We start from the raw sequence: 22,351 nt of genomic DNA on the forward strand, positions 1-22,351 counted from the left end.
TGACAGATTTTGTTCAAGTGGTTTTAATACATGCGTATAGTGCAGCCATTAAAATCTATGTCAGATGGATAAAATACTGTGCTTTTTTATTCAAATCATTATTGATATTAACACATGCTTCTCCAATGTCATTTAATGCACACATCTTTAGCAAGTCCCATAACTCTGGTTAAAATACTTGTGGAGTTATGCACATTGATTAACAGAGATATATAGTTAAGTTGAAACTGCTTGTGCTTCAGTTAAAAGGATTATTCATGACCAAAATCACCTTCTTTGGAGGAACATGTAATATGTAATCTCGAGGATCAAGTTTATGTTGCGTTGTCTCATTAACCTGCCGAAAACTGTATTTTGTGCAGGTACATAAACACTTGAGATAATTTTAAAATGCAATTTAAGGCGTTGTTGAAAATGCACATTCCTTTGGTTATCAATGATTTATAAGGACTTCATATTGGTAAATCGGCCATTGAGAATGCGTTATGACTTCTTACAAAATACCACCTATACTATTACATGGAAGATTTTTGTTAAACAAAGGAATGCTTAAGTTGCTGAAATATAAGTTCTGATTACTATCATATATTTGATGTATTTTATTTCATTAATGGATTTTAAAGTTTGTCCTAGTAGTAAGTATTTTGTATGACATTAACCTTTGCGTATTTTTCCTCATTGTGATAATATTGAAACCTGATTATTTTGAGTTTATTTTTCCTGAATATGTTCTGTCAAGTTGATTAGCTCTGAAGAAGTGATTGGGTTTGGGTTGACTTCTTAATTTGGAAGTTCTCTGTTAAACAGTAAAAGTGTTTCAGAAAATTACCTCCCTTATATCAGAGCTATTCTCACCCTTGAGACAATGACATGTGGAACGGTGATGTTATTAACCTATATCAAGCCTCCAACATGAATGATACAATGCCATTGGTCGTGGACTGGTCACACAGTGACCCCATATTTTTCCATATAGGGTCTCTAATCTTTATATCCTACCAAATTGGTGTATAATTTTCCGATTCCTATGAATAAATGAAACATTTCCCATTAATTTATCAATATAAACAGGTTGTCAATGTGAAATATACATTACAGTGCAAGTAGATGACCCCAATATGGGATATACTGGGAGCAGGAAACCATATCGGATGGGAGCGAAGCCCGAACCCGAATACGATTTCCTGCTCCTTATATATCCTACATAGGGTCATTTACTAAACTCTGCCTTATAATCTGTTACAGTAACAGTTGGTGGAAATATGTTAAAAAATTCATACCTGTAAAAGGAATGGAATTGAACACTTCGTTGGATGTTGTTAAATGAAAACATGAGTGTTGTAGCTAGGGAAATACTGATGACAATTTCCTGATGTTTTTGTTAACCCCATTGTAAATGACAGTAAAGAATGCATGGTTTGATTAATGGGCTAATTAGTGTACTGGGTTTCTTCTGTTTTGATTGTATCTTGTTGTTTACCAAGCATCTAAAGTGTCATACAATATCAACTTGACAAATGTCTTCTTTTAAAAAGTTATATTATTTATGAGCAGCGTATGCAAATATATTTTAATGCTGGTTTTTACATTTTAGTTTAGAATGATGCATCATAAATTTTGTACAAGTACTTTTATAACTATGGTGAAAGTTAAAGGATTATAGATATATTCCTAGATTTTCATCCCCGCCCATCCCCATTTATTTCCGCTGCCAATTAAATTTTATTGACTCAAATAAAAATGTTGAACTGGAGTCTGTATTTGTGTTATGGTCTGTTACTGTCTCATACCAGCCTGGGTCGATGTAAACATTCACATGTAAAAAAAGAATTGTTTTGATGGTGTTAATTCATGGTTTGTCTGGAAGCACATGTATATGGTCCCTTATGCAATAAGTAAGAGCATGAACACATATTTATTCCCCCCCCCCCTCCCCCCCCCCCATATTTTTTTTTTAATCTAGCAATTAAATTATATTCGCCTTATTGAGTTTTAAATATCTAGTTTTATTTTTCTTTCTTTTTTCAGAAACGAGTACCTCCTAAAGCAAGAAACCGAGCGGAGATCAAGAAATGTAAGTTTTGTTTTTAATCAATGTTCTTTAAAATCAGTTACATGTACGTTATTGTATGTTACGATAACAAATTTATTTGAAGAAAGCAAATAAATAATGATAGAATATTAATATAACCCAGGTGTCCGATGGTACTGGCTCATCCCAGACCACTGCTTATACTAGTTTTGCCCAAAAAAGTGTTTGCAATGAATCAGAATCCATTAAGGGTTAATACCCCTGAATCAGCCAATGGGAACACCAGACAGATTCACAAGTTATTATTTAGAAAGCCTCTGATGTAAACATCTACCACATTTCCATTCAGTCATTAATCATTTTTATTGAGCGTGTTATTTAGAAGTTTGGTCGTGCGCTATGGCTTGTTGTATAGAGATATTTGGCGCTTAACACTAGGATAGTTAATATTTATGTGTGGTCTTAACAGTTACATCTGCCTCCGGCTTGCTGAATTGGTGGTTTAGAAAACCAAAACTTAACAATAGCTATTACTAAGAATATTCACATCGAGCTGGCAATGTCAATATAGGATTGAGTGTCATACCCCATCACCCTTGCTAATTGTCTAATTGCCTTGTTCAACATTAGTGTCATCAGGTTTCAGATGACAAGGAAATAGCCAGTTATGATGTGCAAAGGCACATTACTGGCTTAAGTGTATAAAAGTGCTGTAAAAGAACCATGCTTGGGACGTCTTGACTAAAGTTTGGAATGCCATTAACTTTTACAACATTGAACATCAAAACTGTTGCCTGTGTTTATGATTGACAAGTATCTTCATGACTGGTGCAGGGGGACTATTAAATGTTTGTTGACATGCTAAGTGTAGCAAGTAACATTCATTACATGTGGACCTGACAAGAAAAGCACAATTATTGTCTCAAAATGTTCATAACTTCTGACCTGAGTGATGTTAGTTTTTGGTGTTCCTACACAAGAATGTATCTCGTGCACCTTCCTGATGGCTTTTTGATATTCTTTGTCTATGCCTCAAAGTAGCTTGATTGTCTTGTGGCAGTATTAAATGATAAATGAGATGAGCATGCACTTGACATATTAGCAGCATTTCTGAACAGTAAATGCATTATACACAGTGGCTGAGTTGTTAGGATGTTAATGTAATAGCCTCTAGACTTGGCCTGGCGCGAGCCATTGGACAGCCATACAGTTGGTGTAAGTTTACTTAAGGCCAAAATAAAAAATACCTGTGTTTCCAGTGACATGGCGAAAAAAAAATAGGGTCTGTCGGTTGGGATTTTTTTTTTTTTTTACAGTTTCCATATCATGCAATTTTCTGTTGAATCATAACAATTATGTTATATCTAAGCGTTTTATAATTTACAAAAAGTCACAGAAGAACACCTTCGACTACCGTATTTTCCCGCCAATTTTGCCCATGAAATCTGGTGTTTTTTGTATACAATACTCGTTTATAAGTCGTGATCGGTTTCTTAGAAAACAAATCCAGCACTTTTCATTTCTACAGATCTGTGATAATGTTCTACCCAAACAGTCAATTATCAACTTATTTGTTAATTTGCATGAGGAAAATCGCCGATTTGCTTGTCAACTGTGAGCTCTTTAAACTAGGCCTTCAAGTGGAGGTAGGTTAAAAATAGAACAAGTAAACGTGGATATGGATTTATTTTACTTATCTTATTTTCGTACAATCAAAGTTTCATTCATATTTATAGTGAATTCAAACATTTCGGTCATTGTTATAAGAATCCCAGACGACGATTATTGATTATTATTTTTTCGATCGTATGGTATTTTCTTACCAGCCTAGGCGAAATCTTGGGATCAAATGGGATCGTACGGTATCCGACTGACCATACAAACCATAGCCACAAGCCTTTAATATTATCACCGCTCGTGCACTGAAGTCACAAATAGTACCGTTTGATCTGCAGCCGACACATTCCAACAAAAGTGTCGTTATGTTTCGAAGGTTTTTAATTGGATTTCAGTTGATGGGACTTATTTTTAATAAGGCGAAATAAATAACATTGATAATTGCGGATAAATTAATGTATCAATTAGTATTTTGGACATGAATAAATAACACCGCGAGCTATAATCCTTAATTTTTTCTTTTTAAAGACTGCAAAATAGGTCTCTTGTGATTAACCACGTGTTTGGACCGTAAACATGCGTTTGCCAATTTGAAGATATCGGACAGGGTTCGCCGCCATTTTGTATTACTGTTGATATAGCGTCTCGGTAATACATAATAAGGAATGAAAGTTTATTCTCCGGGTACATAGAAAGACAAAGAACGAAAATAATGACGATATATTCAAAAAAAATATAAAAAAAATTCACAATAGATGTTTTTTTTTACTTTTATGTCTAAAAAAAAGATTTGGGTCGGCGAGGAAAAAATAGGGTCGGTCGGGTCACCGGAAACACAGGTATTTTTTTTTTGCCTAATTCATTATGGCTAAATGTTGAGGACAGTAACTACATGTATAAATTGAACTAAATCATCCTGCCAAAAAAGCAGTACTGGAGTTCTGTTTGAGGGGCCATTTAAAGAAGGTGGTCGCTTTTTATTGCCCATATTCACTATATTAAACTCTTATTCTTATGCAAGCCTCATTTTTTTTCTTTGAGTCTATTGGTCAACTATTTTTACTGTCCAGTCAGAGCACTCGGATTCTGGTATGAAATTTAAGTTAAATCTTAGTTTGATATTGAATATGGCTCCTGGTTGGGTTCAAACCAATACCTGTGTTGGTCCATGTATAAAGCCTATGATCATATTGTGGGTTTCCTTGATAGGATATTTCAAGCATTGGATACATGTTTTCTGTGACCAACCCACCTCTGGTCAACATCCGTATCCTTTATTAAACTTGAGTACTCCGAGAAGCAAACCATATGGCCTTTAATGAGATTGTTTGTTCTAAACTTAGACATTAATACAGTACTTGGACCTGCCATTTTAAGAAACAGGTTAATAGGTTCCATCTTTCTACCTGACATAAAGGAGTGTGTTTTGATACTACGACAAATATGGCAAACTTACTAACTGGAAAATGCTAGCTGTATTCCTGATTTGTGTTCCCACATATTTGTGGGCCAATGACAATCGAGGATTTACCCTATTTACTGTGGCCCTACAAGCTTTCTGCACCTAGCTGCAGCCTCGCTCAGTTTTCTGTAGATTGCCAAAACGAACTCTAAATTATACTTCGAGTGGTCCTTCCTTTTGACATCATCCTAGTAGTAATAAATAATTATGACATGATTGAATTGCACTGGTGGGAGACTGAAAACAACTTTGAAATGTTTTGGATATGTTTCAATCTATATTATTACTTAGGTCTTGTTGACGAAACTCCTATAAGCTTAAAATTCCTCACGTCTCTGACTGTGACGGTGAAGAAATAAACAAGACTTTGTTAACATTTGAAAAGCTTGTGTGATTGAAGTAACTGATTTAATATATTATAATAATATGCCTTCATTTTGAATTTTATGTACTGCATTAGAAGGTGCTTTATTGAATGTCATTCATCAGGTTTTAATAATTGAAGTAATAAACATTAAAAAACATTTATGATAACTAGCAGGTTGGTCACCAAGTTCATTCTTCGATTTATTTAACTGAAATTAAAGTGATTTAGAATGCAGGAATGCTGACATAAGTAGGTCTTCTGTCATTCTCTGTATGTTCTGTTCACAGCTTTTGTAACAGTTTGACTTAATTTGCATAATCACTTTGACAAAAAATAGGTCCGCGACAAGTCTAGTGAAAAAATATCTTGAGAGGTGGTGTGTTTGGCTAAATATAATTCACAAGTTTTTTCCCCACAGGCTTTTGACTTGCGGAAAGTCATAACAAAAGTGTATAACTGTAAACGAGTGACCCTGATATAGCCTCTTACAAAAATGTGGACAATGTCTTCACCTTAATAGGTATAACAGTTTGTTTGGAAACTGATTGCACTATCATAAGTCGAAATATTTGTTGATAAAAAAAATAATTATTTATTGTTTTTGACATGGATTATAGGTACACTTTTTAGGTAAGCTCAAATTAAATGTTAAAATTAGTGGTTTAAGATCTTGAAGTGGTTGTATGTAAAAATACAAAAGACTTCATTGCTTGCAAAATAATTGTATCTAATTTCATCATTTGCAAATTACATGTTATATTTGGTACTTTCTGCTGAAATCATGGTGTTCACAGACATTGGCAACCATGGTACTCAATTTCATTAGGGGAGGGGGGGGGGAATTATGATACGACAATGAGTGTTATGGTTTAATATAATAATCTCCATCAATATATTAATTACAAATCATTAAAGAGATGAAGTCTTGTACAAAAGGCGCTTGCATCTCTTGCTCTAGAGGTTGGGGATTCAAGCTCAACCAGGGACACTTTCTTAAAACCAGGTGGTCAAGCACTTAAATAAGTATTGTTCTTTCAGTTCATGGCAATAAAATACTTATCCATCATAAAATAACACATTCCAGATTTTGAACTGGAAGTTTTAATAATGGGTTTTGCAGTTTGGGTAATAAAACATTCATTTGTCAGATCTATATCCTGGTGATTTGTTTGATTTTCTTATCATTGATGTGAAATAATTTGGGAGTGTATTAGTGATGTCGCCTACAGAAACAATCCAGACAGTTTACAATCCAGACAGTTTTTAATTGGCAGTTGATCATAAAAATTGGTAAAATATACTATAGTTAATTTGTCATATTCTTTATTGAGTGTAAAATTGTCAGGTTTGAAATAAGAAAAAAAGATTTTTCTCAAATTTCACTTTGAAATGTGTATTGACACAATGCAGTAGTGTGTATATTTGGGACATATTTTTTTTCATGGGAATAAAGGTATAATATAAGCATTCAATTAAAGCGCTTTTATTTCTTGAAATGGTATCGAACATCAGTATATGATAGTATTGTGTATTTTGTGTAAAAGACACAGAATATACTATGGTATCATATAATGATGTTGAAATGTACCTTTCAGGTACTTTTATAGTCAAGGGCTTTTGATGAAGTGCTTGATATGGTGGTATTTGCAGACTCTCAAAATAGTTTATTTTTACTTGAACTCACAGGGGGAGTGAGGCTACATCCTCATTTCATGTATAAAATGGCATCTTTGATTTTTAATGTCACCAAATGAATTGTAATTTAGACTGTGATGTAAGTTGTTTGTTATGTAAAACTGACCAGCAGACTTGTATTTACATAAACATGGACATTCAAATATTGGGTATGGAGCGATGTCTGAACGTTACGGAATGTTGTTTGTGTATAGATTAAGAGCGAAAAGTTTATCATTGTTCAATTAATCCTGTGACCTTATGTTCGCCTAAGTTTTGGATATTTTGAAATGTGCCTCCAACTGTTTATGTGATGCAGTGGTTGTGCCAAGGTGAGTTTTCTCATCTTTAGGGTTAGTAAAATCCCCTTGGTTTGGCATGCAAATGGCCAGTCTTGTTATGTGTCCACTGCCATTCGATGACATACAGTTTAGCTACTTGAGATAATGGTCATAACACTTTGGCAATCAAACCGCCCAGATTGCTTAGTAGTAGAGTGTTCGCTTTAGGTGCAAAAGGTCGGGGTTTCAAACCCCAGCCACATCAAGCTGAAAGATGTTAAAATAGGGTACCAGTAGCTCCCTTGTTGAATACTCGGCATTAAAAAGAGTACTGGGATAATGGTATAGGCAGTACTGGTTAAACCCAGGAAAGTTGTGCCTGGTGTAATAGTGGTTTAAACAGAGCATTTTAAAGAACCATGAGGCATATGCAATTAGCTAAGAGGTTGCTACCAAATCTCTTGTATCTCACTCTGTTTCATCAATTCTTTTAATGTCTGGATTTGACTGTGAATTGCAAACAATTTATCTTATGTCAATTCTTCTTATGTCTGGATTTGACTGCGAATTGCAAAGACAATCTCATGTCACTTTAAATAAGGCATTGAAACAAAATTTAAGTCCTGATAGCATCACAGTGGGGTCAAGCCATTAGGCTGGCAATGGGTGTGGGCAGACTGTGATAATTAAACTCAAATAAACTTGAGCCATCAGTGGCAGAGGCAGAATCATGCTGTTTAAACTGTCGTTCATTACTCTAGTTGAAATATATCATTGTTCAGTTATTTCCCTTTGCTGTTCTGTATACTTGTGCTGTGCTGTATTTAGTATTATTACAAAGGCTTGCTGTGTTTATTTCCACTTTAAAGGTTACACACCACCATTGTTATTCCCTATATAATTCAATGTAAAATTATAATTTTTAGACAACATTTAAAGGCATTTCGAGCGAATGCAGGCTATGATAACCACATATATTCTTAAAGTACAAGCTTTAAATAACATTTTAAGCCAATAAAAAAGGGGGGTTATTCCTAAGAAAAATCACTCCACTTGAAAAACAAACTCTAAAAATTGCACTGTCCGCCATGACAGTTCTTCCAAAATGACCTTTCAACTATAGGGCAGCAGTTTATACTTTAATCTCTACTCTAAATGATAAATCAAGCAAGAATAGATACTTAAGGTATAAAAGTTTCAGGAATAATGATAGTTTTGATTTACAGTGTATTGAGCATGTGAAAACATGTCTATCAATCATAAGAACATTTTTTTTTTATTGAGAATTTTCCACACAACGGAAGTACATATGACGTAATGGTGACGTCATTCCTAAAGGGAATGGTGGCAGGGTCTTTTGATAGGATAAAAATAGCGTAATTTGGGCAAAAAGAGGAATAATACTAACATGATTCATAAAATGTCCAATTTGTTTTCATTCCATTTATTCAACAAACCTGCAGTGATATTCATGAGTTGTGCTATATTGCTACAATTACTAAATGATAAGAGGTAAATTTTCCTCTTTTTTTTTTTTTTAAGGGGATTATTTTACCTACGCAAGGGAAAAAATTATTCTTTATCAGGAGGGAAATGGGGCCAAAACACTGGCTTGTATTAGTGTAATGATGGTTCATGGATCAAAATTTATTTAGCTCTAAAAATTCACACATCCAAGACAAAAACCATCCAAATAATGAGGGGCGTTGGCTTATGTAAAAGACAAATTCCATCGTGCAAGTATTTCTCGATGAGCATATCATATTTTTAAGGAAGTATGGTACAGGTATTTGCTGTTCGTTAAAAATAAGACTACCAATCAGACGTGCAGATTTGGAAAGTGAATCATGGTTGAAATGACAATGAGTTCTGTATTCGGTATGCCAGAGTGTTTGTTTTATGCTATCTAAACATGGGTGGGAAATGATACGTTTATTTATAACGAATTAATGATATGTACTGATAGATAGTGAATGTGAAGATATTTCATATATTTGAAAAGTTTTAAGTTGTCATACACATGTGGTTGAATTATACATTGATTACGATTTTAAGTGCAGTTACATGTGTATTATGATGAAGTTTAAAGTGGAATAAATAATAATGTAGCATTTCTTACATTGAAGGTACAATAAAATAAAACGTTACATTTTAGGTGAGGAAATTTGAATGCAAAAATATTCAAACTATGAATATTATGTGAATTTTCTCGCTTTAATTAAATTAGGAGTCAATGTGTCAGATTGGTAATAATTACATGTTTATAGACTGTCTCAGAAGAAAAGGTTACATCAAAGGTAGGCTCCGCATTGTGAACCAGTCAAGTGTGGCAGATGATCGCGTGTAGACCAGTCTGCCATGTCATGTGATTATTATCGCAGACGTTTCATGATAGTTTTGAAAAAACTCCTTGTTACAATATTGGCAACAAAATAATTATCACAAAATCAATGATTTTAAATACTGTGACGCAGTCAAACTTAATTTTCTTACCCAAATTGTCAAATGTACAAAAGGCCTGCCGTCTTAATTATTTCTATTGACCATGACATAGGCTCGTAATTATTAGATAATTGCTACATTGGGACGACTACTTTAGTTTTTCATACAGCCCATTGTTTATATTATGGGAGTGTATATTTTTCTCTAATAGCTCTTGAAATATATTCTAAGTGCCTTTAAAGATTTGTCTATTCTTTTGTAAAATAATTTGAAGTATCGTTAAATGCACGCTCTTTACAAATTGAGGATGTGTGGCCATTAATATCAATTATAATGAATTCTTAACTAAGCATGTCTTGCGAACCAGAGAGAATAAATAAAAAAAGTCGGATGATTTATATAACGACAGATGAATCATGTTATCAACCTTGCGTCTAGATATTGCATAATGCTTTTAATGAGAAATAGGTAAAGTAAGCCATGCATGGATTGAAAAAATGCTTCAAAATATTGTAATAAATAATTCACAAGTTTTGTTATTGTGTGTTTCAGGTTGCAGTAACGATTTACTGGTTGGCAAAGGCAGTGAGCGGTAAATTCAACGGACCATCGCTTGATACAAGTGCGTTTTCTGCTCTTGTGTACACGCATGGCAGTAAGAGGGACAGTATTATTGCTGATGAGTGTTTTAAAAATGGGAGCCCGCTAGGGAAAGACAGTGGATTGGAGACTGTAGGTGAAACAGTTGACAAAAATAATCACATCAGGGATAGCTCTTATGATTCATTAGGATCTTATGAACGTGAATCTGAATCCAGTTTTGATGAATTAGATTCTAGTGGGAACATGCCAGTGCGTTCAGACATGCGTGAAATGAAGCGATACGGGAGTCACAGCTCCCTTACCCTGCCAAGGGACCTTAAATTATCCAGCAACAGTCAGGATTCCATGTACTCAAACCACAAAGATGACAGCATGTATCGAAGCTCACCAGATATTTCACACGTTCACACCCGATCTTCGTCCACTGACAGTGCCGAGGGTGGTTATTATGGCAACCATTCACGACAGTCGTCAGGAAGTACTGCAGAATATCCAACAAGGCGTACATCATCCTCGGGCAGGAAAACGAGCTCATCATCGCCAGACCCGCTTCAGTTTGTTAAGCTTCGCAGCGCAGCAAATCTTGCCGAGCAGGCAAAGAAGCAGATTGAGGTTGTGAAGGAGGTGAACACAATGCGGGGATTGACAACAGCCGCGGCGCCCACTCCCCTCACACATGATGAACCTGACTGGAAGTCGGTAGGTTCATTTTAATTAATACTATTCCTGTATGAATGTTTTGAACTACAGTACACTTAATAATGTTAGACCCACTTTCCATTTCCCTGCGCCTATTTTCGCTTTTCCGGCCTACACAATGAATTAATCGACTGTTTTCATACCGCAGACTTAATTTTTGGCCCTTGTAAGCTGATCACAGGAAAACAGTTTTACCCTCATTGAAAACTTGTGAAAATCCGAGTGAGTACTAGTTGAGTGTACTGTAACCATCATAGCAATTCTACTTTTGTCTCACATATTTGATTGGACTATTTCATTAGACTATAATTTCATTGTTATGGCAGAAGTGGTTTCGTTTCTTTAGGATTTGTTGCCCTACTTTTATAGTTTAAGGGAATCAATATTTGCACAGCTATTTACTCATATATATATAGATTTAGACAGGAATGCATCCGACGCATCCAGTCTAAAATTGATTTCTTTTTCATGTCAATATCCCAGAAACTATATAAATGTACTTTTTCACAATAAAATGGCTAAATAATTCCTTGGGAATGACCTTATGCTCTAATTAAGTCCTTAAAACCATGCATTGTTCATATTCATTGTGACGGGGCATTTTTTCTTAGTTGCGCTCCCAAAGAGTGCCCCCTCTTACGCCAAATCCTGAATCCACCACTGAATCATTTACCTTTTAGGTTTTCTTTTTGCTTCATTACTTCAACAAATAAATTTGACCATTTATGTTATAGTTTAGTTAAGAACCAATGACCTATACTATTTATTGCTCATATAACCAAGTATGTCTGTAGTTTATTCAATGGAATGTCAACACTTTTCGATAAAAATGTTACTCTAGTGTAAGCAAATAATAGTCACCTGGTCGGGACACTGAATGGACTCTCAGCATGGCTTTTAAAATAATTGACAAGGCCTTAATTCTTAAAGAAAATTTGAACTACAAATCCTAAGTCTGCATCTGGACTTTTTTCACATCTTATTTACTTACAATTTAGTGAGCTGAAGATTAGGACAGATATAACATAAATGGCTTTTTACAACTTGCCTGTCAGTGTCTTGATTTTAAATGGATATTTTTTCATAATTAAGATATATGTCATGATAAATTACAAAAGGTGAAGTATAAACTTTTTATTAGCTGACAAAATGTGAATCATATGGTAAATTATTGTCTGTTTGTTATAACAATGATTAAATTAGTCACCATTTATGGATGTTCACACATCACACTTGAGTGAAATGACAGGATTGCTGGATTTGAAAAAGGGAAAACATAAACGCTGATGCTTGTCGCGACATGTCAGAGAAAGTTGTTCGACAACTTTTTCCAAGTTCCCATCCTTTTGTTCGAACTAAGCTTGATCGACATGAACGGTTTAGCTCAGCAGAAAATTACATTGTTGGAATTCTTGACAAGAAGTATTATAACGGCTTGGTAGAAACGAGAAGCATTGTCCCATTTTGCTGAGATTCTGCGGACATGATCAATGTGAAAATGGTGACCATTTTTTCTGTTATGTGTGCACAGCTGTGGTTTAATGGTTAAGATTAGCGGCAAAAGGTAAACTTTATGAAAAAAGACTTATAAGGAGAATAAAATAACTGTTTAATAATCTGAGGTTTGACGTAAAGTGCCGACTGCAGCTGATTAATATTGAAATTCCGCCGTTCCAGCGTGCAGGTGTGGTTTGTCGTACATTAGGCAAAAATTCATGTAAAAGCTGTTTAAAAGCCGTGCTAAATTAACCTTATTAAAATAAAGCCCTTTTAAGTGCAAAAATGCCTCTCCCAATCCACAATCAGTTTACCTTAAATATAAATAATACATTCCTTACTTTAATACAGCTTTGTGAATACTTAATGATAATTCATGAATTTATAGTATTTTCAAACCTTTTTGTTTAAAAGAAATATCTTTCAACGCACCATTAAATTTCAAAATGTTTATAAAATATAATCAGTAGCATTATTAAGTAAGTAATGATGCAAATTATGGATAACAATATTGTTCACATGATATAGCTTAGTCATTATGATGAGTTGAAAAGCATTTGTTTTCACTCTTTTTGCGTTTCTTCCTTTGTTGGTGCCAAGAGCTCTTCAGAGCTTAATAATATCTGACTTGTTCTTTATTTGGACATGGAATAGAACTTATTTTTAACTTAATGTACATAATATGTGATGAATCTTTGTCTTTCAGAACCTGACAAAGTGGAAGACACAACGTCGAAAGTCCGCTCACCTGCCTGACATGGATGTAAATGCCCCGCTGGAGGAAGAGGAACCACGGAAACAGAAAACATTCTCACAAATTATGGCTGAAAAGTGAGTACTAGGGGATGTTTTAAAGGGACAAGACACAATATGGTACCAAAATTGGCAGATACAGTATATACTCAAAACAAGACTAGAATTGTCAAAACAAGCTAGTATAAGTATTATGAGGGATATATTTTTAATAATACTGTGCTTGGCTCTTGAGAGGATTTTAAAACCCCATTTTAAATTTTGGGGAAATCCTTGAAAAGTATAATCTTTTATGGGTCTTTAGCATTTCAGCTAAAAAACCTTTTGATATGCTGACAACCAGGTTATTGGTATCAGCTAATGCACTAGTCAATTGTAACCACGGTCCCTCCAGGTCCGGGGAATAGCGGGGACTTTGACTTTTGGTCCAGCCAAGCCCGGGTAAACCCCCGCCCTGTGGGGACCAACTGATGGTAAAATCCCCGCCAAATGCCCCCGCACCCCAGGGACCCTAAGTAAGGCACATTCCCCACTATATTTGGCGTGAATACAAAACCACTGCATTCACCCGGCACTGCGGGGCCACTGGGAAGGTAAAAACACAGCCCATTTCCCCGGCTATCCCCGGTATACCCCTGGACCTTGGGGGGACGTGGTTACAATTGACTGGTGCATAATAGCATGCTGAAAAAGTAGAATGATAAACTTTACCTTCGATGCCAGATTGTTTCTGCTTTGAATATCATGTTCTATATTTACCATCACATGTGACATTAGTAAAAAGCATCATGTCAAGTTCACTTTGAAAACCTATAATTTCAGAGAGGATCGGAAAAGTCAACGGAGGCCCATCAATGTGTACCCAATGGATGATGACGATGACCTGACTGGAAAGAAGTCCTCAGTCAGTCCTGTGACTAAAACCTCCACTAGCAAGGTACAGTATATATCTAAGAGGTACAGGAGTGTACCTTTGTTTTGAAATCGAAATTCCAGCCTGACTTTGATGGAAGATTTTATTTTGTTTTTGAGGAATAGTAATTAGTGTTTTAAATGGCATACTAAAATAGTGACAGCTTTTGATATGTTTATGCAGATATTAAGTAATGAATTGCCTCATAAAATTTGTAGTGTGCTTGTTGACATCCATAATAAATTCCTGTTTGTGACAGTTTTAACAAAAGTATTTGAATATGTTTTGTATCCATTTTTTTTTATCTAAATCTCATTAAGAAATAACAATATTGTTAAGTATGTAAATATTGAAATCAGTTGTTCTAGTACTTGTTTACAAAGCGAACTTATTTCGAAAAAAATAAATAAAATGATTTGCCATTATTTCAGTCTTTTATACCAAAGGAGCCACAAGTTGTTGCGCCCTGGGCCCAAGGGTCTAGTGGGGAAGACATTGACCAATCAGATTCTGAGAATCAGAGTCACAATTCCGGCGAGAGCGACAGTGTGTTTTCCTCCTCTGATAAATCTTCTACCCCTAACAAAGTGTTAAGTGATGATGATTTGTGGCATAAGAACAAACCAAATTCACAAATAATGCCAAACAAAGTGATCCAGTTAAATGCACGTAAGCCTGGTGAAGGTGTTAAAAAAATGTGGGAAAATAACGTGAACGAATCTCAGAGGAAAGAAAACAATAAGAAAAAGGATATTCCAACAAATAACAGTGCTAAAATCAAAAACATTACACACGCTTTTGAACAAAAGGATAAAGAAGCTAATGCTAGCCCTGTTATTAAACGTTCAGAGTACAGGAATTCCCCGCCTTTGAAATCATTGGATTTATCGGATTCCAAGTTTTCCCCTGCTAACGACAAATTGCCTGTTTCACCCCTTTCTCCAACTACGCCAAAGGCTCTAACTCCAAGGGCGGACAGATTTTCATCGGGGCGAAATGTTGCTGAGAGCAATAATTCTGAACCTGAAAAAGTGAGTAAATAATTATCACAAAAGATTATTCTTAAATGACTTTATAATTTGTAGATGAGAATAGTTTGGTTTTTAATTATGCTTGCTTATTGCAATAAAGCTTCTATGAGTAGACTGGTTTTAATTCATTGATCATGAAATGCCATCTTTCATAGATGTGTAATTATTTATCTCTTTTCCTCTCAAACATATAATAAAATCACTGCAACTCTAATTAAACTATAAATAGTTGAGTTCTAGCTGTTAAATTCTTTCATATTCTCTATAGTTGAACACATGGTGTTAATGATATTCATTTCTTTCTTTAAAAGCTCTCAGTAAGGCAATCTGCCAAGGATAGGTATTTACAAAAAGTATCACCCATTCAGTCCAAACCATTGAATGCCAAGTTAACATCACCTTCAAATAGTGCAATCTTGAGGCCTGCTGTTTCTACAAAACCAACTAAAGATACTATAACAGCAGCTAGAGCCAAGTTTGAACAGCTTACTGAAACAAGTGTGAACTCTAAGCATACCTTAGATAAAAGTAAACACACAAGCAATCTTTCTTACAAGCATTCTTATTCGGATAGTGTAAAAACTAATGAAGAAAACATCCAAGAAATTATAGGAAATTTTGATGCTGTGGCTGCAGTGAATAATATCTTTAAAGACCTTGTTGATACAGATGAAGGTCAAGATGAAATTACTGCAAATATGGAAGTCAGAATTCAGAATGAAATTGATTATAATCAACAAAGTGAGCCATTCAAAAATACGATACTTGATGTAGTTACTGACAGTGAAAGGGAAGCAATTTTAGAAAAGCAAGATTATGTTGATACAAATTACTTGTCAAATGATAATCATACTGAGATGGACCTGAGTGATTCAGCAGACACAAGTGGCCTTGCAGAAGAACTTGTACATGATGCTCTGCAAACAGTTCTCAAACAGGAAATGGAGCTAATGTCATCACAGGATGAACATGAAGATCTCCTTCTTGACTCAGAAACTCTTGAAGAAAACCAAGAAAGTCTCGAAGAATACCCAGCAAGTCTTGAAGAAACTGAGGACCATGATATTGTTGATGGAGTTGAGAGTCCGAACGAACTACTAACAACCCTTGACTCAGAATCTGATGCTAATGAACTTATACATGCGTATCAGGAAACTCTTGAGAATGCTCTCAGAGATAACGATGAAGATTATTCTGATACAGAAGAAATTCCTGCTCTTCCGACCAGCATGATTCCAGATGTTGTTCAAAGCAATCTCAGTTTTGAAAGTGATTTATCAAAATCTGACTTTGATGTTACTGATGGACTTAATGCTTACAGTCTTGGAACAATTAATGAAGACACAGCTAAAGAAGTTGAGACTGTTCATCATACAAATGGTCATGTCTCTGGTGAATTTGATCATATAAAAGTTGTGGCAAGAATTGATGATAATACAAGTTGTCTTGATGTGAGTACTGTAGAAGATTTTAATCAAAATGAAATTCATACAATGGATACAGACAAATTGCATATAGAGGAAGAAAGGGATAAAGGTGAACTTGAAGTGGAATTGGAAACCTGTATGGAAAATGGAGAAGGTTTTGTTGCTGATGTGGGTGATACTGAAGCAAGTGCTTTTATGTTTACACCTTTCCCCCAAACTCATAAATGTTGTTCTTAGTTCATTAACTTTTGCACCATTTTTATTTTCAATGCAGTATTGTTGTAGACGACTTAGTTTCATTACAAACTTTTCCCACACTTTACTTGTCACATATAGGTATTTTATTAACCAAATAATACATCAAATTATGAAATATTTAAAACAATGTTAAGTGTCAAAGTTTAAGAATGCATGTTCTTGTTTTTATGTGGGATTTTATCAAATACGGAGAAAATGCAATGTAAAATTGCTTGCATATTTCAAGGTTGATTTTTTTGTTACAATTTTAATTGCTTTCTTTTGTTTCATGTAATTTTTCACATTCCATTATAAATTATATTGAATGTATCCTCATTCAATGTTGGTGAAGGGAAGTAATCCAATAGCTTTTCCTAAAGTTCATGTTTTACTTGTTTCCCTTGGGAAGGATTTTTTTCTGTGATATTATGAATGCAGTAATTTATATATAGATGACATGTAAAATATGATATGATAATCAATTTTAAGCTTTGTGTTTGATTGGTGTTTTGCTTGTACATAATAGAAGCCAGGCCAGTAAACGAACTCGGTTTTCTAAACTGCCCTTTCTCTTTTTTCAGAAGTTCGTTCAAAAAGTGATAAAAATCAGTCAGCGCCCAAACAACAATCGGGGGTTCGGGTTTACTCTGGTTGGTGGACTGGAAAAACGTGAACCAGTCACTGTTTCCCGAGTATCGCTTGGTAAGTAGAGTTTTTCCTTACCACTAAATTTGTTAAAGACTCAGCATTACTGTCTGTTGTAAATATAATTACACTTTTTTCCAAATGTTGATTTTAAAAATTTCTAAAGACATTTTTCTGTCTAGCTGTTATTTTTTATTGTTGTGTTTTTGCAATGGAATTTGGTTTTGTTTATTTCAAATATAAAATGTTTTGTTTTGTTCAAATTTACAATAATAATGTTATAATCTAACAACAACCCTTAAATGCAGGCAGTGAAACAAGTGAAAACGATGATGTTTTCACTGACCCAGAGAGTAAGTTGTGTATTAACAGCCAGAAATAACACAATTCCAGGGTGGCGTTACATTAAATACTCTCCATTCCCTGAGATTAGCTATTCAGAAAACCTATCCAGTAATTGTTGCAGTAGTTTGTTAGTAAGATACTTATAAAATGTTGGTTTGTAATAAGTATGGCATATGAATAACTAGGGTCAAGGAATAGTTACACAACAAACTACACAAGTTAATAAATGAGCGTGAAGCCATTCCAATGTGGAAGTTAATATTTAGTTGAAAATTAAAAAAAACACTCTCAAACATTGTACAAAATCGGCTATTTCGTTAAAGCAGTGTTCCCAATAAGAGCCGGCTGCAGACCAAAATGGATGATTCAAATGGCAAAATGGGCCGGTTCAAATTTGGAAAACTAAATGAATTTTAAGTAGAATAAGTAGAAGCTGGTCGGCTACTTTACTATTTAAACGGTTCTACCGAAACTTATTGAGAAACCTGTTATAGGCTAGTTTTCTGGAGTTAAGAATGATACTGGGACTATGTTCAACAATACTTTTCCTCTACTGAATATTAACATAAAGCACACACCTTTATGCACTATGGAATTGACATGATTAAAACCTTTCATTCAGTCTGAAGAATCTGAAAATTCTTCCATTTCTTTTAACCTAACATTGATGCAGGATATTTCTTGTTTGGTTTGAAGTTCACCATCTTTCTGGTAAATCCGTTTTAGTGTTTAAAATCTTGATAAGAGTACCCACTTCTACATAAAAACTGCTCTTGATTACAGATTTTTAAGAAAATCATAATGAGTTTTGTTCTAAAAACTGTAACAATATGAATTTAAGGTATTGCAGGTTGGCCAGGCAACCCTTGGGTTTTGGCTTTTTTAAAGACTATTTTCCCATTCAATGACCAATTAAATATGAAAGAACTTTCTTGCAGTTATTGAAGTAGGAAGCCACATATAGAACTGACCTAAAGTCCACTTATAGCCATGAATTAATAACAATTAAATCCTTATCATAATACAGGAAGTGCTGCTGATGTCCAGGATGTGCTGGCCAATGACGAGCTGGTGGAAGTGAATGGTCGTGACGTGTGGACCTTGACATTGGCCCAGGTACAGGGCATCATAGACCATGGGGTGAAGAAAGGGCAGATAGAGCTCAAGGTCAAGCGATACACAGATGAAGGTTAGTTTTACATGTCGCTGGTCTCATTTCATTTTTAAGATGAGATTAACCATTGGGACCTAATGACCTTGACCTTGGCCCAGGTACAGGGCATTATTGTCAATGTAGTAAAGAAGGGGCAGATGGACAATACACAAGCCGATTCAGGTGTGTGTGTTGGGGGGGGGGGCATTGAGCCTGGTGACCTTGACCCAGGTACAGGGAATCATTGTCAATGTCGTAAAGAAGGGGCAGATGGACAATGCACAAGCCGATTCAGATGGGGGAGGGGTCATTAAGACCTAATGACATTTACCCTGGCCCAGGTACAGGGAATCATTGACTTTGGAGAAACAAAGGGGCAGATTGACAATACAACAATTGATTCATGAGTGCTTGGCATTTGGCGAGCGCCCCCTCAACCATTTCATGTTATTATGGTATAGAAACTATGCATAAATTACACCAAAATGTGCCATTTTATAATAAAATGAGTCCAATTTTTTGTTTAGGTGGATCCCAAATCCCATTTGCATGTTGACAGCTTATTTTATTTTAGAAAAAAATGGGTGGGGGGGGGTCACATGTCACAAAAGTACGCCAATAAAATGCATCTCCCCTGTATGTAAAATCCTGAGACCGCCCCTGCAATTCACATATGAACTGAGTCGACTCACTCTTCAGGTGTTGAGACTTATTTGCATTCAACATGGTTATTTTTTTTTAAATCTTTCATGCAACAGTAACCTGCATGCCTTCGCATTTCAATTTGTAGAGACAAGTTAACCTTGTGGGTCTCTACATGATATTAAGTCTGATATATCAATTTACCTTATTTATGTGGTTTCTAACAGAGGGCTTTAGTAAGTGTCATATTGAAAAAGAACTTTCATAGGAATATCAGTCAGGATCAGATTGGTTTACCCCATAAATGTCACAAACAGAACTGTTTCTACTCAGGAAATAAGTTCTAGTATTGGATTATCAGATAATCCCTGGAAAACTAATTACAAAAGGCTAAAAACAGTAGCGGCTATTGTATAATTATCAACTCTCTATCAAGACAAATGTTTTATGTGCAATACCCTCGGTCAGCTCAAGTCTTCACTTGGAGGCTGGCTCATTTCTCTGAGAAACGTTTCCATTGTTTTCATGGGAATTACAATAACAGTACTTTCTTTTGTTGCAAGACACTTTTTGAACTAGGCATTTTGGAATAATTCTAGAAAGACTTATGTGTTAATTATACAGGTTTGTCATACCTTACTGGAATGTTATTCGCAATCTTATCTTAGTTTGTCTATTGTAGATTATATTTTTTTTGAAAATTAATGTATTTGAAAAAAAAATCAAACAAGTTAGAACAAAAAAAGTGAAAAAGGTGTTAAAATACAAGCCATGGGGTTATCAGCGAAGGTTGTTTACTCTCTATCAAATGAGGTAGATTGTGGGTATACAAAAAAAGTATGTTTTATCAAGTTTATGTTTTGTGGAGGTCTTGCAGGCTTTGTTGAGATAGGAACAGGGATATTGTTTACAAACACTTGTGATTGAATCCATATTGACTGAGCTTACATCTCAGGAAAGAAGACCTGTCTTCATGCTGAAAAATGAGAAAATCAATGTTTTGTACAATTGGACAAAAATGATTAATTGTCAGAACATGAAAAAATCAATGTTTTGTACCCAAGTCTGTCACTTCTGATACCTACAAAGCTCTATGAGTGGACAGATTTTCTTGAGACTTATTGGACAAATTTAAAAATGATTGTAACTCAAACCCATTACCTACATTCCTATGTATATTTAGTTGCTTCAAGAGTCACTTTCTTTTGGAAGAGTTATGCATAGAACAATAAAAGAATTTTATTTTAAGAGTATACTTGAAAAGGCACGCTTAAACTCTATGTGAAATATTGACATGTTTTATTATATGAGTATTTGATCATCTGATCGGTCTTTAAGAAAGATATAAATCAAATTCCTTGACCAACTTCTTTTGCAGAAATATTTTGTTTTCTATGAAACCAGGCAGTTGGTTTATTTGTTAAGGAATTGTATGTATAAAAGTGCTCAAAGTATGCCATTTCTAATCCTAAATCAAACATAATGTATAAAATTTCAATTTGATTTCGACATTGGTATTCAAAATCTGAAAATTATACACTTACATCTTATTCATTTGGAATTTCTTGTGATTAAAAAGAAAATTGATCCAATTTTGTGATGTTTGATAATGCAGTGAAGGATTTTACATTACTTTAAAAATGTAAGAAATCATTTGAGTATAATTGATAATATAATGTTCGGTACAAGTTTAATAAACCCGAGAAGGATAATTTTTGTTGCTAACATGAAAGAGTGCAAGTTTGATTGAAATGTTTTAAAATCTTGAAAATTATAAAGCAGTGTACAATTTATACTCTTTTATCAAAATTTGATTGAATAAAATGTATCAAGTATAACACTTATATGCAAAGTATAAAATCAACATTAAAGTCAGTGAATGACTTCAAAGAAGGTCATAATTGTAGATACATTTGTGTTGGATCTTGAAATGAACAAATATCGTGTTTGCTGTTGATCTATGGACATGAGAAGTGAAAAAGACTGCTGATATAAGCTCAGAGGTAGATGTCTACGTGCAGTGATATGACACGGGGTGGGGCTGATAGTTGATGGGTAGATCAATCCTGTCAGATCTGGACTTTGGTTCCATGATCAAACTTCAAAAGTATTTGTAAACTATTTTTACATGATATCTCTTGGTGTAAGTTTAAGGGGTATTTTTTTTAAGTTCAAATAAATTTCATTTATTAAGTTTCTACTTTAGTGTGTTTTTCTCATTTTTCAGTTGATAATGGTGCCCTTTTAAAACAAATAACTGTTGAATTTGCTAAAACCTTTCATTGGGATCTCGAAGTGCATTTTGGCCAAAATTGTGATAATTTTCATTGATCTTGTCATTTGTAATTTTTTTCCACAGAATTCTTTTTGAATTAAGTGACATTGTACAATTGTACCAAAAATTATGATAATTTTGTTCTATAAATGACTTGAGGGCATTGCTTGAGTGTTAAGAATATTAGAAGACTTTCGGTGCTGCAAGCAGCTACAGTACATTCCTAAGAAGCCAGGGAACTCTGAGTAGAACTATT

The 22,351-nt window shown here is 34.6% G+C and overlaps 1 protein-coding gene across 8 annotated transcripts in view; it reads left to right on the forward strand.

Annotated features, from left to right (window-relative positions):
* LOC128226755 (LIM and calponin homology domains-containing protein 1-like) overlaps positions 1-22,351 on the forward strand; it is an 80,758-nt gene that overhangs the window by 40,630 nt on the left and 17,777 nt on the right. For all 8 annotated transcript variants that reach the window (XR_008259725.1, XM_052936784.1, XM_052936787.1 and 5 more), the window contains 7 exons: positions 2,029-2,074; positions 10,428-11,177; positions 13,381-13,505; positions 14,250-14,364; positions 14,772-15,371; positions 17,617-17,737; positions 19,053-19,214. Coding sequence is in view for 7 of the 8 variants with exons in the window: in XM_052936784.1 (XP_052792744.1) it covers positions 2,029-2,074; positions 10,428-11,177; positions 13,381-13,505; positions 14,250-14,364; positions 14,772-15,371; positions 17,617-17,737; positions 19,053-19,214 (1,919 nt within the window). In the remaining variant the exon portion in view is untranslated. The remainder of the gene's footprint in view (positions 1-2,028; positions 2,075-10,427; positions 11,178-13,380; positions 13,506-14,249; positions 14,365-14,771; positions 15,372-17,616; positions 17,738-19,052; positions 19,215-22,351) is intronic.

The sequence above is a fragment of the Mya arenaria genome, chromosome 3, assembly GCF_026914265.1.
Source record: "Mya arenaria isolate MELC-2E11 chromosome 3, ASM2691426v1".
Classification (NCBI taxonomy): Eukaryota; Metazoa; Mollusca; class Bivalvia; order Myida; family Myidae; genus Mya; species Mya arenaria.